The following is an 18,145-nucleotide window of genomic DNA, read 5'->3' as shown; positions in this document are numbered from 1 at the left end:
AGTTTCAACATGCATCCCTGTGTCTTTCTCGATGTCTCTGTAGGGCTACTTGTGTCCTAATGAGTTCATCGCCACCCAGGGTCCTCTGCCCGGCACCGTGGCTGACTTTTGGAGGATGATCTGGGAAACAGGAACTCGCACCATCGCCATGCTCACACACTGTTACGAGAAAGGCAGAGTGCGTCATGAGAGATTTGACACTGTTATGAAACGCCACTAATATCAGCATTCAGAGAACTGGCTTCATTCCCAGGAGAGTTATGTCTGCTCTGAAGATCTGATGTATGTTTGTGTTTATCTGTGTACGTGTGCGTGTGTGAATGCATGCGTGTGTGTGTGTGTGTGTGTGTGTGTGTGTGTGTGTGTGTGTGTGTGTGTGTGTGTGTGTGTGTGTGTGTGTGTGTGTGTGTGTGTGTGTGTGTGTGTGTGTGTGACATTTTAGAGCCGGTGTCACCAGTACTGGCCGGACGATGACAACAAGCTGATGACAGTGTTTAGTGACATTCTCATCTCAAAAGTGTCAGAGGAAGTCCTTCCTGACTGGACTGTCAGAACCCTGAAAGTGGAAAAGGTATTGAACTGAAAATCTCTCATGATCACGCAACACACACAACACACACACACTCACAGAGCACACATAACACGTGGATTGTACATGTGCATGCTGTGAACTCAAAATCAGCTAAAAAAAAACAGACATTGCCAGTTTTATTCTTTACTAATTATAGAGATATTATTATATTATTCATTAAAATTCCTAGAATGAAAAATGTATGGGAAAATCCAGTCTAATTGACTTTGTGCATTTAAAAATGCACAATAAAATGTATTGTTCCGGTTTTTTGTTCATGGTGTGCTTGTTTGGCTTTATTTAGGCAAGAATAGGAAAGTCCTAAAGAGGCATCCTATCAAAAAAAAATGGTATTTTTTTCTAAGGGACAGTGAAGAGAAGGAAAATGTAGATTTGAAAAGAAGAAATGATCTCCGGCTGGGATTTAAACGGTCGATCTGCTGCTCAAGGGAAATGTGACCATGTGGCATTTATCCATTATTCAACTACTGGGTCACCCAAGTTAAAATGAATTTAAATACTTTTAATACCATCAGTTTGGAGGAAACAAACATGTAAAACATATATTTTTAAAATTATATCCTGTATTTGATGTTTTTAATGTTCTGATCAAAGGAGAGAGTTCAGTCAAAAGATACACTTAGATTCTTGGTTGTGAGACCATCACACAGTCTGTTCATATTAACTGGTCAGACTGGTGTTTATGTGGGTCCTGGCCAATTAGCATTTCAGTTTTATCAGACGTTAGGAGCAGCAAATGATTTTCCATCCTTTTCTTTTTTTTTTTTTTTTTTTTTACAGCAGATTAGCAGTCTTTAGTTTGATCCTTTAATAATGATCATCCACTACATTTATAGGCAATGAGCTATGTAGTCAAAAGCAGAAGATTATCAAGTTTTAGTGAGTGTCGTTTCAGTGTATCCAGTCCAGAATCGGAAAAGATGACTGTGAACAGAAAGCTGCTTTTCAGAGCTTTTTGAAATACATTTGAAAAGAAGGGAATGCCAGAATCTGGTTGCATATTATTAGAAGACACGTGATCAAGGTGGCATTTCTTATAACCAAAGCATCTTTAAAGCTAGTAAGGACAGCCGTAACTGATGAATTACCAATATTCAGCACTGAAGGTCCCAGAATGTTGTGAGATGTTTGAAAAGTTAAGCTGATAGAGAGACGAGGCAGGCGTCTGGTTTGACAGCCGAGACGAGCTGTGGTGTGATAAGCTGTGTGCACATGTAGTGTACAACTCTGTTTAAACAGAGACTGACTGGGATTCAGCATAATGCTCAAATGATTCCACAAATGTAGCTGAAGATGAAAAACTAATTTGATATCTAATGTCATCTATTTTACTGCCAAAAAAATCATGAGTCAGAAAGGGCGAGCAGGAAAAAAAAGGCTTCATTTGAGTAAGTCTGGCTCTAGTGTGAAATAGTGATCTAGGATTTATTTACTGATTAAGTGAGACAAATGTGATGCAGACAGTCCATGTTTGTACATCTATAAACACACACCATGAGAGATAGAAAGCTTGCATTTTTGCTTTACAACGTTTTGTGTTTCAGTCTCCTGCAGACCTACTACTGTATTCAAGAAGAAATGGCTGCGTTTAAGTCACTGATGCAATTTTCAGCAGGGTCTGATGCAGTAAAAGCCAGAAAAACGTGACAGTGTGGGGATTCAGTTGAGCACACCTCAGGAAGTTTTTCTTTTTTTTGTGATGCGTTTCACCACCTGCAGCAGGATAATTTGGGACTGAGTGAAAATAAACAACAGTGCCCGTGTTTTAGTGTAGAATCATGTCATCCAGTGTGAACACGAATGTGACTTTTATAGTTTTTGATTGTATCGTCCTTTACGGATTTATTATTGGTTTTGGAATTTTTTTACAATACGAAAACTGTCAAATATCAGCACGTGCATCCACCAGAAATATACCTTGATCTCTTGTCATGTGTCATGTGTAAACACTTCTCTGCAGCATGGACACTACATTTTGGTCCGCCACTTTAACTACACATCGTGGCCTGAGCATGGAGTACCAGATTCTTGCAGCACACTCATTAAGTTTGTCAAAGCTGTCCGGGCGCACAGGCACGAAAACACCACTATAGCAGTCCACTGCAGGTAACTGTGCATGAATTATAGTAATTCACTGACCTCTTTATTCTGTTAACTAATAACAGTCACGAATGGCTCTCTCATAAATGTGTTTGTTCTCTCGCTATTTCCTCAGTGCCGGTGTAGGAAGGACAGGTGTGTTTATTGCCCTCGATCACCTCATTCAGCATGTCAGAGATCACGAATTCGTGGATATTTATGGGCTGGTGGCTGAACTGCGCAGGGAGAGGATGTGTATGGTGCAGAATCTGGTAAGATGACGTGAAATAGCAGCGCATTTTATTTTTGTATAACCTAGAGAGAGAGTAAACAAAAGACAGACCTGTATTTTTATCTTAAGTTGTTCCAATGCACTTAAGAATCATCAAAGACCCATCAATAGCAGTGTAGTTGTCCTACTTTTCACTTCATGCCCTGCTGTGATCCCATCCCCATCTGGAAATATTTGGAAAAAATTTTGTATTGACAAAAGGAATGATCTGGCAGTGGATTAAAGGCAAGTGCTGAGCAGGATTCCCCTCTTGAAACAGCATGAATCTATCCTTAAAATTACTTCGGTGCCTATTTATGTATCTACTGCAGAGCGCCTCTTCTTCTTCTTCTCGGTATCTTTGTTTCATTATTTCTAGATGTTCTGCCCATTTCTACGTGCCCATGTTTTGGCAGTGAGGTTTGTTTCTGTGTGAGAGCGTGATTCTTTAGGACTCCAGTGCTCAGTGTGCCATGCCAGCTATTAGTATAATGTAAGAGACCATCATTCAGATCAATTATTTTATCAACTCGGAAGGATCATTGCTGAGATACTGGAGCAGAGTGCCTTTTCAAGCAGCGTTAAACACGGGAACGGGTAAACCGTGATATCTGAGCCGCTTATTCATTAGTGACTACAAAGGAAATCGTTTAGGTTATTCTAGAAGTCTATCACATCTGACACAGCTACTTCATCCCACTTTCCTGCTGTACTTTCCATTGTCAAGTAGAATGACTGTTAATGACAATTAGAACTAAAATTTCAGATGTGCTCATTTATGTGTTTAACTTTCAAAGAAAAGATTCCCTTGATAATTGAGTTGAATTAGGGATGTATTTAACCCTGTCATGTAGTCAGACTGCTCCTGCTGTGTGCTGCAACGAAGTGTAAAACTTTTATCTCCACATCCCCAGATGACAGCGATAAACTGTGAAGGAATGAATCAAGTGAAATGCAGCCAGAGAGAAGCACACAAAGTTCATTTGCTTTGAAATCAGCCTTGATAGGCTACAATGTGTCATGCAGTTAAGCCCAGAATTACTCATAGCCAGATTGTTATTTATAGTGTATTTTTATTTCACTAGTACATTTGTTTTGGCTGGTAATGACATAAGCATGTGATGAAAGACGGGAAGGCATTGTGTTGATTGATCTGAACTATTTGTTTTTTAAATACGCTTTTACTGATAATCCATCCATCCATTATCTATACACCGCTTAATCCTCATTAGGTTCACAGCGGGTAGCTGGAGTCTGTCTCAGCTGATGTAGGGTGAAGGCAGGGGACACCCAGGACAGGCCACCAGTCTATCACAGTGCTACACATACAATCACACTCGCATTCACACCTACGGACAATTTACCAATTAACCTGAATATGTTTTTGGATTGTGGGAGGAAGCCGGAGTACCCATAGAAAACCCATGCATGCACAGGGAGAACATGCAAATTCCATGCAGAAAGATCCCGGGAAGGCTAGAACGCGAATCTTCTAGCTGCAAGGCGAAAGTGCTAACCACCAAGCCACTGTGCAGCCCCCTTTTACTGAAAATGACTTTCAAAATTAAACTTTTCCAAATTGTTGCATTTCCTTTCTAAAAATGCAGCTTCTATCCTATTCTAAATGGTCCTGGTAATTTCTACCATGTTCTAGTGGATTTTAGCACAATATAAATTGACAACTGTTGCTCCATCACTAAGAGAGAATGGCACATTGTGGCCTCTCACAAGACAGTGAAAGGCTCTAAAGCCATATCCAAATATTTTCAACTGCCAGTGGAAAGCATATTCAGAAAGCACAAACAGTTCTGCAGTGTAATAAATCTAAAAGGGCACAGTAGGCAACCAAATGTGACTCCTCCCCTGGCAAGAATGGTCATGTGAGAGGCCAAGAGGAATCCCAGCTTAACTACCACGGCTGGTAAATCTCAGCAATTCTGGTAACAGTATCTCAAATACACACTGCAGCAGACACTGCACAATGCTGGTCTTCGTGAATGATGACCAGGAAAACTCCACTAAGACAGGCACGCAGTTCACTTATCCCTAGGAAAGCTCACTTAGACAAATAAAAAAGCTTTTGGTCATCAGTTCTTGGGTGGGATGAAATGAGAATGGAATTGTTTGGATTCAGGGACAAGGCTTTTGTATGCTAAAAGAAAGGAGAATCATTCCACTCCAAAAACACCATCCCAGAATGGTTTTTGGAAATGTATTACTTTGCGTGTTTATATCAGTCGATGGGCCAGGGAACCTTACCAAAGTAAACGGCATCAAGAAAAAAGAGGAGGACATTAAGATTCTAAAGGAAAACATGAGGCAATCAGCAGAAACCTTGGACAGTGTCCAACAAGACAGTAACCTGAAACACAGAGCCAAAGTGGTCAAGACAAGGATAAAAGGAAACATTCTGGAGTCCAGCCAGAGTTCAGACCTGAATCCCGTCAAGAATGTAATAGCAAAGAAGCCTTTCAACCCCAAAGACCTGCAGATCATCGTAATAGAAAAGTGGTCCAAAATCCCAGTAGAGACATGCGAAAAGCTTGTTGGCGCTTTTCAGAACCATTTGATTACTGTGCTGACAAAGGAAGGCTTTGGCACTAATTACTGAAAATGAATAATTTTGGACATGATACTTTTCATAAAAAAATTAAAAACAACATAGAAGTGCTTTAAATTTATAGTTAGCAACTCTAACACAATGTCTTACCGTCTTTTTTCACTTGTTTATGGAAGACACAAGAAGAAACCGTAATGGTCAAATCAAAATTCACTATAAATCAAAATTTCACATATGAATTATTTTGGGTTTATCTCTATGCCACAGGACATATCAGTAAATGATGTTGTTCATGTTCAGGAAGGTGGATGATTCAGCCTGGGAAGGACTCTGATGAGGTCACAGAACCAAAAACAAAACAAAACCAAACACACAACAACAAAAAAAAAACATGGAAAACGAGAGGGGGAACATATTCATGAGAGGAGCATCTTTTAAGGCACCATTATTATCATGGACCACATACATCAATGACTGATGTAGCCGCTGCATAAAGATACAAAATACGTTTTACTCAGCATGATTAAGTTGATGTTTGACTTCTTAAATGATAATGTTGTAAAAAGTCTGGACAATTTACACCTTTTTCTGCTGTTTTGTAAAGAGAATTCTGTTGTTTATATATCATTATGGGTCCAGTGTTGTTGAAGAAATTTCACTCTTAGTCTTTTGAAGTTTGCTGTAGTGGGGTGTTTATTGGTATTCTGGCATACGGTGGGCTTACCAACACAGCATGAGCCTGTGATGGTAAGCCGACCCAGAACATTTTCAGAGTCTACGCTTTATAAGGATGGTCAGAGAGTGGGTCAGAGGCTAGGAGGGGGGGCGTATGTAAATACAAGGGTGAATAGTGGTTGATTTGCATATGGTTGCTAATCAGTAACGGAGGGTGATACAATAAAGAACAAAAAGTAATTGAATCAAGAGGTCTGGCAGACAACAAAAGATGTGACTACAAAAGGTAAGAGGGGAGTCTGACAGACAGTAACAAATAACAAAAGAGAAAAGAATTGTGGATAACCGTGGGAAATAGAATGAAGGAGTGACACTAGAAGGTATCTGTAGCAAAAGGTGTGGTATTTTCTTCATCAGTGTGAGATTAACACAGTCTAAAAGTACAGTATCTGTGTGTGTTATCAGGCTCAGTACATCTTCCTGCACCAAAGTACGCAGGAGCTGCTAAACAACAAAGGCAACAGCCAGTCCATTTGGTTTGTTAGCTATTCTGCTCTGGAGAAGATGGACTCCCTGGATGCCATGGAAGGTAAACAACATGTAAACACACACACATACACAGTCCACAGCATAGTGCTCACACCACTCATTTGTTGGTCTGCAGGTGACGTTGAACTGGAATGGGAAGAGACCACTATGTGAAAATCTGAGGTATGCCTCTACCTGCGAGTATTCTTTCGGGGTCATTGGCACATGACCTGTGCACAAACCCTAAACAGAACCGCCTCCACCAATCAGAGTTAGAGGATGAACGTGGATGAACGGGAGGTGAACACCACAGTCTGAACTGAACGGTCTGTCTGATGACTAAGACTTTGTTGCTCCACTTCAAACCTACTTCTCAGCGCAGTCCTCTCCTTCCTGCACCTCTTGTCCACTGGTTTCCGAAGAGGGTGAGAGAAACAGAAACTGAGAGAAGCAACAGGGGTAAGAGAGAAAGGGGTGAGCTGATTGTGAGAGCGCTATCACATCTGTCAGCCTGCAGGTACTTTGCACAAATTGATTTCACTGTAATTTTATTATGTTGATATCATCTACGTTTTTGTAAGATAATTTATTCAGCCAAAATGGTATTGTTGTTGTTTTCCAAGCCTCTTTGTAACTCTGTCTGTGTCAATGTGTTGTTTATCCTTTCTCAAGAGTGATTTGCAAAAATAAAAGTAACTTGCATTTTTTCTGGCCTTGAAACTTCACAGAAAAAAACACTGGAGGCCTTTTGCATTAGAGCCACAGCCGTCACATGTAGTCGTTTTTGATATTGCAGTAGAAAATTACAAATTACCATTTTTGCTGGTCTTGTCTTTGGAGGATGGAATAAGAGAGTGCCATATTAGCCTAATGGTTAGGATGCCTTCCACGTAACTGAGGTGTCCACAGTTGCGGTTATGCACTCCGCTCTCCCTCCCCCGCAGCTATCAAGCAAAGGCCCAGTCAAAAACAAACGAGTCCACAGAATACAGAATGAGACTCCCAGTGAAAATTACGTACTTGAAATCACGCAGACACACACGCATGCAGATTCACTGCAACACACAGATGTGACAAGTCGGATTCAGTATTGCTTTGGGGCCAACCATGTCCGCTAACGAATGAGTTCAGGCCCGGTGTGCCGGGATGACACAGGAGCACCAGCAGAGACTGATTTCCCATAAGCTCCCTCATTCCACGATCCTCCTTGCACACCTGGTGCAAATTCATTTATTAGAAAGGCAGAGAGAGCTACAGGCACTGCAGAGGCGATATTGGTGTTGATGCACACAGATGGACAGTCCAAGAGCGAGAGTAAAAACTACTTTATTCTTTCATTCTCTTCAAACAGAAAAAATTTAGAAATTCCATTAGTAAACATGTTGATCTTTAAGAAATCTCCTTTTTAGAAATACTGTGAGGGTGCAAAGATTAATGACAGTGCTCCACAGTGAGGATGCAGATTGGTGCATCTCCATGACAACCACGGAGAAGCAGGGGGTAAGGGCAGAAAAAGGAGGGAGGAAGCAGAGAGAGGAGAAAATGACATCAATCAACCCAACATGCCCTGACAATAATGATACAAACATAGAATCAAACTCCTCCCGTGTACTGTAAATAATATTAAAAAAAACAACAAAATAAAAACGAAACAAAAAAATATCATGCGGTATAACACGAGTCAGTCAGAGTTTACAGTAAACAAAGTGGGGCCGCTGACTTGAGAAATCAAGCAGGTTCTAAGGTAAATTTAAGCTGAATTTGTTGCTTTGGCAGCTATGTGCGTGTTTGTGTACATTAGAGTGTGTGGGCGTGTGAGCATGTGTGCACTTGCTGATATATCTGTGTGTGACTGCATATGTGTGTGCATTTGTGTGTGCGTAACTTGTGGTTTTACTGTACGTATTCACCAATACAGCATAGCCCTTTACACACCTGAACAGGTGACACAGCCATCTCTTAATAATCCTGTAATAACATGACATGGTAATTTAATGATGAATCTGTAATAATGTCAGTGTTTGTTACCATGGTAACTGGAGTGTATTCTATAAAAGCTGCCTGTTTCCCATCTCTCACAGCAGTAGCATTTAGGACACCCCCTGATATTACGTGTGAAGAATAATAATAATAATAATAATCGCTATGATAACTATAATATCTGTTTTTTCTTTTAAACTAGAGTTTTTCTCTGTACAAATACATACGTAGATACACACACTGGGCAAACCAATCACTTTTTCAGAATAAATCTATATTATCTATTTACAATATATCCAATATATTCTGTGGTGCAAAAGGTACAGGACGTGTTCGGTATGTCTCGGTCGGATGACTCGTGATGTGCTGTACAAACTGGCTCAAGCTCGAAACCATCGACACTGGACAGACGACACAGTGATGAAATCAATAATTATTTCCATAGACATCTTCAGTTTTTCCCCCTGATTTAACATTCAGTACAGAAATGCATCTCTGCTTATATAATATTTTCATTGCTTAAGGAAAATATAATAGGTGAGAGGGGAGGGATGCTTTTGTGAGGTGACCTTGGTCTACTCTGTGGAGTAGTTTTACTTCATTTTTAAAATAAAGCTTAAAAAATAACAAAAGAGTTTTCTGGACAGGAATGTTGCCTAAAACCAAAGGTAACATCAATATTCACACTAGATAACCCATTAGGAGTAAATGTACAGGAGGGGAAAGGCTTCATCTGTCTGTTTTAGCCTCGTCTTGGATGAATTACCAGCCCGACTCCCTGATGCCCGTGAGTAAGCAGACTGAACACACAGTACACAAGCACTCTGCTCTCAGTACAGCTCAGAGGTGCAGTTACAGTGTTCTATATTGCAGTGCAGCAGACTCTTTCCTGAGCTCTGTGAGAGAACAACTCACCAGAATCAGGCCTCTGACACACTACTGTGAGCATATCAGCCTGCACAAGTTTAGCACAACAATGAAGTACAGACACGTGATTGTCGTCAGGATATCGTTTTAGGTTAGTTTAGCGGGTAGCAGCATCCTCCCTTTGCTACACTTGTACTGTACATGACACAGTAGAGAGCCATTTAGCTTTTTCTTCACGTTCTACTTCACGCATAATTATCTGTTCCCTGGAAAATGAAGGAACAAATAAGCTGGTACTCTTGTTTCTTCACATTATGCAGAGATGAGAAAAATAACGATTATAGTATAGAGAAGCTAGATTAGCTGTGCTGAAAGGATTCCCCTCTGAGTGTGGTATGAAATGCTGAAACCTGGACCAATGAAAGACGTCAACATCAATATCCTGAAAGAAATCAAAAAAATGTAATTTTGTCCTTCCCATTGAAAGTGATCTCGTGTCCTTTCAGGGACGCCGGGGCTGCTTTTCTGACACTCTTGATTTCACAGTCAAAGCTCACAGACACATTTGCTGGACAGGTGACATTTAGGAATGCAAAGTTGAGATAACCCTTGAAGAGTGTGAAATCTAGACAGACATCAGCTACCAGGTGACATGTTGGAGACAAAGGAAAGAAGAAAAGTTCAGAAATCCCATCAAAGCTACTCCAAAAACAACACAGCTCTGTCAAGACCCAAATTGATTCCTGGTGTCCTTTTCCTTCGACTCATACAGTATATTCTTGTTTGTTTTTTTGCACTGCCTTTATCTTACGATTCAAAGCAAGTCGAATGTGCTCCAGCATGTATGTGTTGTTGCGTGTGAGGGCTGCGTCTGACCCCACAGGGTTCACGAAATAGCTGATGACTCAAACGATGCTGCGGGAGCCGCTGGAGTTGCGCCTGCGGGTGAGAGGCATGGTGTGGTGAAGGGGCATGGGGGAGTCAGGGGGGCAGAATTGGTGAGGGTGGTTGTAAGGTGGAGGGGGAGGCGGGAGTGGGGGCTGGGGGCCGTCCCCCTCTCGGATGCGGACCGGCGTCGACAGGGCTGACTGGATAAGCTGATGGGTGGCCGGGCCTTGGCTGAGGAAGGCCTCCATCCGCCCTCGCCCGCTCTGGTCCACGACGATCACCTTGACGATCTGCTGACACTGGATGAGTGTTTCTGGACGGAGCTCTCCGGCCGGGACGGGGCTGAGCAGGGCGGGAGGTGCAGCCAGGGCCAGAGGCGTGGACTCAATGCTGGGCTGGCTCAGCTGATAGGTCTGCAGCCTGTTGTGAATTGACACCTAGTTTAGGAACAGTCAGAGAACGCATGAGGAGTTACCAGCCTGAACGCAGCCTCTACGCAGCCCTCTGGTGTGTTACGCACATGGGCATGCAGGCATGCAGGCAGGCAGTGTGCAGAGCGAGCGCATGCAAAACACACACACTCTCCTTACATTTTCTCTCTATCATCTCCTTACATGATTTGTCTCAATCATGTTTCTAAACACACCAGCCCAGGAAGAGAAAAAGGGTTGTGGGGTAACGAGAGAGTTCGGTCAGAAATTATGGTGGGAACGCTTTGATTTTTGTGTGTGCGGGTGTGCGACGTGGTCAATGAGTGGGAGAATGAGAAGCTAAAGGGGTGCCAGGAGAGGAGAGAGGCGACACCGAGGGCGTGGTGTCTCCCTAACACAATAATTTACAACTCTAAAGGGCTGACTGAGAGGCAGGAGAAAGAGAGGAGAGAGAATGGGCAAAGGAATAAAACAGAAAAACTGGAGAGGGGAAAAGAACAGCTTCTATCACTATGCCTAGTTAAAGGAAGGGGCTGGTTTACAGACACACAGCCACCCACACACACACACACACCCACTCACACACTTCATACACACCCACTCACACACTTCATACACACCCACTCACACACTTCACACACACTCACTCACAGACTGTTAACAGTATCAAGCTTATCTGGCTTTGTAGATGGTATTCTAGGAACCAGCCTGGCTTATGGTGGCTTGCAATGGCTTATACAGTAAGGCTGGCAAGCAGCAGCTGATGAAAGAAGGGATGTTGTATAGCGAGTAGAGTCGCTGCTGATCTACTCTTGAGGCACAGAAAGAGGCTGCTTGTAGCGCCACTACAGCAGCTCTTCTCAGCGGCCTTTGTATCCTTGGCTGCATACTGGGGAGGTGCCTCAGGCGGAGCTCTTTTAAAGCAAAGCATAAAGCGCACTTTCTTTTCAGGACGAGGCACAGTCCCTGTCTAACCCCCCCGACACACACACACACACACACTCCCATACAAAACCACACCCACAGCGCTGGAGACGCAGATACTTACCTGGGGGAGACAAGAGTAGCTTTGGCACTCACCTCCACTGTGTTGTTGTTGCCGGTTTTATCGTAGGCATCCTGCTGGCCTGCGGGGGAAAATAGCTCCATTAGAAAGTCAACAGGCAGATATTAGCTTCATATACAGAACATCAAAAACAGACACACACGGGGGAATGTCATTTAGTTAGAGGATTAACTCAAGGGGGGCATTAATTTGCTTCTTGCCCAGAATTTGATGAGAAGGTCTCTTATTTGTAGTGCAAAGTGCACAGGTACCACTAACAGTCCTGCATGTAAACTTTGATGAAAACAAAACTTGTCAGTTGTTGTGCCGATTAAACAAACAAATCCGAACAGTGACTTGTTGGTTTAACCCATGCACAAGGTAAAAAATGATAATTTGCAGCTGAATTGGGAGCTGCAGCAGAAAAAAGAACTCATTCTCTCTTTAACAAGAAGAGTGACAGTAACAGTTTAACCCCTTTGACCTTCATCCACTCTTGTTTTTTGGTTTCCATTTCAATGTGTGCTTTTCCATGCACCTCATTTCAATGAAGCCGTGCTATTTTCTACATTCCCTCGAGTAATGTATGCATTGTAATGACTAATGCACGATGTGATACGCTGCACGAGCTAAACCAGCACCTGAGGGGGAGCCGTGTCCGGTGTGTGTGTCCACTTGACCGCCGTTGGTGTGTAAGCCGTGTGGCTGGATGCCTTGCTGCCTCTCCAACTCCCCTGCAATGCAAGAAAGAAAGATTGCAACCAGCTGCATGCAGTGCTGTGTGTGTTTGTTTGCATTTGCAGAGGATGTCGTGCTGCTTTTCTTACACTGGATGTGTATCTGCTCCATCTCGTTGACCTCTGCGATGGCCTCTCTGAGCTCTTCGGCGAACTTCCTGAGCTCTTCTCCGCTCGGCGAACAGAAACTCACCAGCTGCTTCTTCTCTGAGGTAAACGGGCTCAGCATGGTGATACCATGAGCATAGTCTATTGATAAAACACCCAAGCAAGAGAAAAAGCAAGGCCTTTAAATCTGAAGACTTCGGCTTTGTTGCAGTTCTTGTTTCATAAAAAGGCTGTTAGTGAGAATACGTGCAAGAATTTATCCTTGACTGGATTAATGGCCTCTTGAACACTACAACCGAAGCTCTTGAGATGAGCAAGGCAAACATTTTATTCTTTATACTGGTCACCCAAAGTTAAAGTAAATGTATTTATTTTTTATTTATTTTTCAATAGTCTTCACCTTACTACATGAGCTGCCTTGAGATGATGCATGTTGTGAATTGCTGCTTTTTCAGTTGAAATTATAATTAATTGAACTGAAAAGAGAACCCACATATTAAATGACTATAAATTCATAATTTTTACTGTGCAGTTGTCCTTACTTTGATTGCAAATTGCCCTATAAACCTTTTCTGCTTGTACTCAGCCTCTCTGAATCGTAATCATGGGGACTCAACTAATATGTGTTTTCTTACTGCTAACAAAGTCTCATGATGTCCTTCTCCATCCGTTCACCCAATGTCCTCAGGCTTTCTCTAGATATCCCACCTACTCACACACCTGTTCCCACTTTGTCCAGCCTGCATACATCCCAGCCCTCCCAGTCATTTTGCAGCTTGTTGTGTCCCTTGTGCTCAGAACTGTTGTGTTACCTGCCTGCCCATAAGCCTTCAGTCTCATCATCTCCTTTAATAAAGTCACTGAGCTGTTTCTGAACCCCTCAGACCTCCATCAGGAAAGTTCATGCTGCTTCCCCGAGGAGAGTCTAAGGATTGAAACCATGCTAGTTATGGGAGGAGAAGTGATTGACAGCGTGTGGGATTGTATTTTTATTTTTTTTACTGCACTGAAACCTCGAAGTGATGAGTTGTTTTTTGAAGGTTAGTGTATATTTCCTTCAGAATTCTGCCTGACTGGCACGGAAGACCAAAAAGTACGATCGTACTTCTACCTGCAGGCCGAAAGCATAAAACTAGAGAGAAAAACAGCAATAATGTTCATGAATGAAATCTACAAAAAGGAGTGCATAAAGATACAGCAATGTCACTTACTTTAAAGTGATCTTTAGACTAGAGCTTGTAAAATGAATAAATACAATAACCTTTCTTTTAAAAGTACAAATTAAATACATGGCAGCAAGCAACTTTCCTGAAAGATATCTGCTGTAACTTGACAACATTCTGTTAATTTCGTCTCACTGTTGACCCCTTGGCAATTCCTTTAAGTCTGGGTCCTGACACTGAATTGACAGACAGTGTTGTGGACGGCTGGCTCAGCAAGTTCCAGCATAAGGGTGGAACTGCACAGGGAATAAATTGCCGCAGAGTAAAACAGCATCTTACATTCATTGCTGAAGAGGTGAAACTGCATTCCCAGGAGCCCCATAGCTTTGCAGAAGGTGTATGAGGCTGAGCTTTTCTTCTTGGGACACAGCTTGAGGATCTAGAGATACACAAACATGGTCAAGCTGCATTTGGCCACACATTTGATCATATATGACTCACGCTGGTATGTGTTTTTGGTGGTAACTCCTCACCAGCAGCAGGTCATTGAAGAGGAAGACCTCTCTCTGGAGCTGGGACAGTTTCTGTTTGTGAGGTTTGTTGGCATCAGGCACCTCAAACAGACGACAGCAGCACACCAGACGTCTGTGGGGCACAGCGAGGATCTGCAGAGACGAGGTTAAAGAGATGGAGATGACAGCTAGTACCGAGCAGAGGACAGACTGCACCAAAATAATGCATGACATGGGAGAAAGGAGACTGTACAAACAAGCACAGACAGCTTGCTCAAATGAAAAAAAGGGGGAATGACTGGTACAAAAACACAGACATTACTCACAGTTTTCAGGCCCAGGATAGACTGCTCCACACGGCCCACGTATGTGACATGGTCTTCATTTGAGCGCAGCTCTCTCTGCTGGATCCTCTCATAAATGCCAGCAACCATCTCCCTGGGGATGTCCGCTCCATCATCCACACCTGAGAGAATTCAAGGGGTCACATGAAGCAGGAGTTGTCACCACAGCCACAGGTGGCTCTGCTCTAAGCTCCAGTCATGGTGCTTGAAACACAGCATCAAATCTGAATTAATGAATATCAATCAACCATTTTTTTTAAAGTTGTCTAGATAATGTGAGAACTGAAACTCAAACGTTTAATGTCAAACTCAAACGTTCTGAATGGTTGAGTGAACATTTTGCGCAACTGTCAGGACCTCATCTGTCCATCCCCTTCTGCCAAATAGTGCATGATATGCTATATGTTTATGTAACAGTTGGTATAAAAGACACACTGTAGTGCTATGGAGTGATGTTTTTATGAGTGGGCTGCTGCTGTTAATTTATTTATGTCTTATGTTAGCACGCAGCAGGGCATATTCATACATTCCTCTGGAGGAAAATGACTGTCAAACGAATAAATGTAAATGTCAGCTGAGCTCACAGGTAACATTTTCCAGTGTCATTCTATTCTGATCATGAGTCTAGTGGAAATGTTGAGAAAAGCGTCAGCTCAAGCCGCCAGGATGGAGACTGCGAGCTCGCAAACATGGATGTAAAAAAGACATAACTCGAGAATCTAAATTTTAATGTAAACACAGCTGCTGTTTGTTCCAAAGAAACTCCAAAGGGCGACAAGTCGATGTGGGCTGAGTGAATGTGCGTGACTCAATATATAAAAGTCGAAGGATGAGATCACCAAAGAGGAGAAATCAGCAAATGGTCATAAAGAGATAACATGGGGATATTATCGAGGGCGCAGAGAAGATCAGAGAAGCTTTTAAAAGGAAAATCCCCCTAAAACAGAATCCGCATCGTGATGTTCGATTGATTTCACACAGTAAAGTCAATACTTGAAACACAAACAATAGATAGCTCCTTAAGCTGGGAATTTAAAAAATATAGACTTGAAAATCACGATATCATCACTTGACACATTTTGGAGTGAGTCCATCGATATTTATCTTCTCAAAGTGTTCGCAGACTTAAATCATTTTGCTGTGCAGATTCCTGGGAAGATTACCAACAGCCACAGAGGAAGCTAATGGTTATGTCGACTATAAACTTAATTTGAATTGGAGACGGACTGTGTGCTTCCATTATTTCCTTTCTAAGATATTACAGCCAAATTAGTTTTATTTCTTTGTAGGGTTTGCAGCTGTGAATCACAAAGTGTGCTTTTATCCTAATATGTGCGCTGCTATTGTGTCTTTGTAGTTGTTCCATTATCAGGAAGAAGCAGCACAGAGTTATGGAGTATTATATGAATTATTATGAAAACATGGTGACTGATTAAATTAATTTGTTTTGTGGTGGATTTTTCTGTTAAGCCTCTTAACTCCACAAAGTTTCTGGCCATTTTGGTCACATTTCTACTCACTGTTGGCTCATTTTTGTCTGCAATATAAAGTCTTGCACCGCAATGAAATTAGTATAAGCTATAGCTAGAAGTTGAGAGAACTCAAAAATGTGTTTTGTGCAATGTAAGAAAGTTATAATGCCATAAATCATTAAAAAAAATAAATCAATACACATGTTTTTCCCTAATGCCAACAGGTGTTATCAATGCTAGGGAAAGATTATTACTCTACATACTAGAGACATTTTTCTACTTACATTTCTCATTTGTTTCCATACTTGTCTCCTTTCTGCTCTGTGTAAACAGCCTGCATTTCAGGCCAGTTCAGCTGAAAAGTCCTTGCATTTTTGTCATAAAACTACTGGTTGCAGCTGAGTTCTTAATGGCTTCAGGATTTTGCAGACAAGGACAGATATTTTGACATTTAAACAAATCTTGCTACAGCAAATAGTTTACTTTTGGACAAAAATGAAATTACACATGTGGAATAAAGTCATTTTGATGATATATCACATTTGGTTCTTCCCAGTTACAGACGAGTAATTCCAGGACTTAGTGTTGTAGTACTCGAGATCGGTCTCGGTCTTGAGACCACTTTTTGAAGATCTCGGTCTTGTCTCGCACTCGACCGCATTTTTACTCGGTCTTGTCTCGGTCTCGGGCACAGAGGACGCGGGATTTTACTGCGAGACCAGCCGAGACCATGGCTTCACCGACAACACTGAACTACCTTTCAACTGTCTCATTTGTTCAGTAACAGCTTTGTTGTGATTGGATAATATAAACAGTTTATCTGTAAATCAACGTCAAAAAGAAAACCCAGCGCTATATGCAAATTCTGCAACGCAACGTTCACTGAGGTGGCTGGAACTATATCAAACTTTTATCGACACTTGGAGAGGAAGCATAAAGAAAGGTAAGCTAACGCTACATGGCGCTAGCGAAGCGAACAAGATAAATTTAGCAAGCTGTAGTTTGTGAATATATATATGTGTGTGTTTGTGTACATGTATATGGTAAAAGGCATGTGGTAGTGTTTTACGTTGGCCTTGCGCTTCTCATAAACGATAAAGAGACAGGCCACATGAAGCTTTGTTTATGTTCCATCAATGTTAGCTAATGTTAGCTCTGACATAGCGGCACATACCGCGGTACCGCTGCTCACTTGGATGAGAGCTACTGATGTGACAGAGGAGTGTCCACTTCAAATTATGCACCCCGTCTATGAAAAAGTTCCATCTCACGTATGCAACTTGGCCTGGCAATGTACACACTTAATTTTAGTGCCAATTTTTTAGAATTAAAACACACAATTGTGTAATTTAAGTATAAATTAAAACAAATATGTGTATAAGTAGAGAGGGTTTTTAGCAGAGGGGGCATTATAATGAGACCCCATCGTGCACGTTTAGGTCACATGTTGCAGTCTCTCATGCTTCTAAAATGCAACCAAACACTACTTTAAACTCACTTCCCATGATGTAATTTTTAAGGGCCATGTTGTTTGTAGTGTTTATAAACAACCCTTTCATGTGTTTATACTTGGTGGTGAGCTTTGAATAACAAAGTATTTTGCCTCAGCAGTTTGTCAGGGAAATACTTGTAGTTTGGCCTTTCAGTGTCTGACCTCTTTGAAGATACATTGACACGTTATATTTCATTGCATTTTAGATGCTGATATTTGGCGTTGTTTTTTCTTTCTGTTTTATGGAATAGTGGTTCCAGGTTTTTTCTTTTACAATAATACACCTTTAAAAAAAAAATCACCCAAGTTCAGTTATATCCGATTTATCAAACAAGAAATATTTGTGGTGTAATAGAAATAAAGAGGCCACTGTTCTAGATTAAGATATGTTGTAGAAAATT

General features: G+C 41.7%; 2 protein-coding genes across 4 annotated transcripts in view; one reads left to right on the top strand and one right to left on the bottom strand.

The window, feature by feature from the left end:
* ptprq (protein tyrosine phosphatase receptor type Q) overlaps positions 1-7,412 on the top strand; it is a 47,742-nt gene extending 40,330 nt beyond the window's left edge. For both annotated transcript variants that reach the window (XM_055008424.1, XM_023275382.3), the window contains 6 exons: positions 44-178; positions 443-571; positions 2,553-2,698; positions 2,808-2,943; positions 6,643-6,766; positions 6,842-7,412. In XM_055008424.1, the coding sequence (XP_054864399.1) occupies positions 44-178; positions 443-571; positions 2,553-2,698; positions 2,808-2,943; positions 6,643-6,766; positions 6,842-6,879 (708 nt within the window). In that variant the 3' untranslated portion in view covers positions 6,880-7,412. The remainder of the gene's footprint in view (positions 1-43; positions 179-442; positions 572-2,552; positions 2,699-2,807; positions 2,944-6,642; positions 6,767-6,841) is intronic.
* A 603-nt stretch (positions 7,413-8,015) lies between these two features.
* iqsec3b (IQ motif and Sec7 domain ArfGEF 3b) overlaps positions 8,016-18,145 on the bottom strand; it is a 37,302-nt gene continuing 27,172 nt past the window's right edge. Inside the window, exons 9-15 of one of the 2 annotated variants that reach the window (XM_023275369.3) lie at positions 14,763-14,902; positions 14,458-14,589; positions 14,264-14,363; positions 12,744-12,902; positions 12,558-12,650; positions 11,952-11,998; positions 8,016-10,877 (exon numbers count right to left, since the gene is read on the bottom strand). In XM_023275369.3, the coding sequence (XP_023131137.2) occupies positions 10,458-10,877; positions 11,952-11,998; positions 12,558-12,650; positions 12,744-12,902; positions 14,264-14,363; positions 14,458-14,589; positions 14,763-14,902 (1,091 nt within the window). In that variant the 3' untranslated portion in view covers positions 8,016-10,457. The remainder of the gene's footprint in view (positions 10,878-11,951; positions 11,999-12,557; positions 12,651-12,743; positions 12,903-14,263; positions 14,364-14,457; positions 14,590-14,762; positions 14,903-18,145) is intronic. The other variant, XM_023275370.3, reaches the window with a different exon arrangement.

This window comes from Amphiprion ocellaris, chromosome 3 (assembly GCF_022539595.1).
Source record: "Amphiprion ocellaris isolate individual 3 ecotype Okinawa chromosome 3, ASM2253959v1, whole genome shotgun sequence".
NCBI lineage: Eukaryota > Metazoa > Chordata > Actinopteri > Pomacentridae > Amphiprion > Amphiprion ocellaris.
Note: the sequence above shows the minus strand (reverse complement) of the source record. Positions and strands in the feature narration are given on the sequence as shown.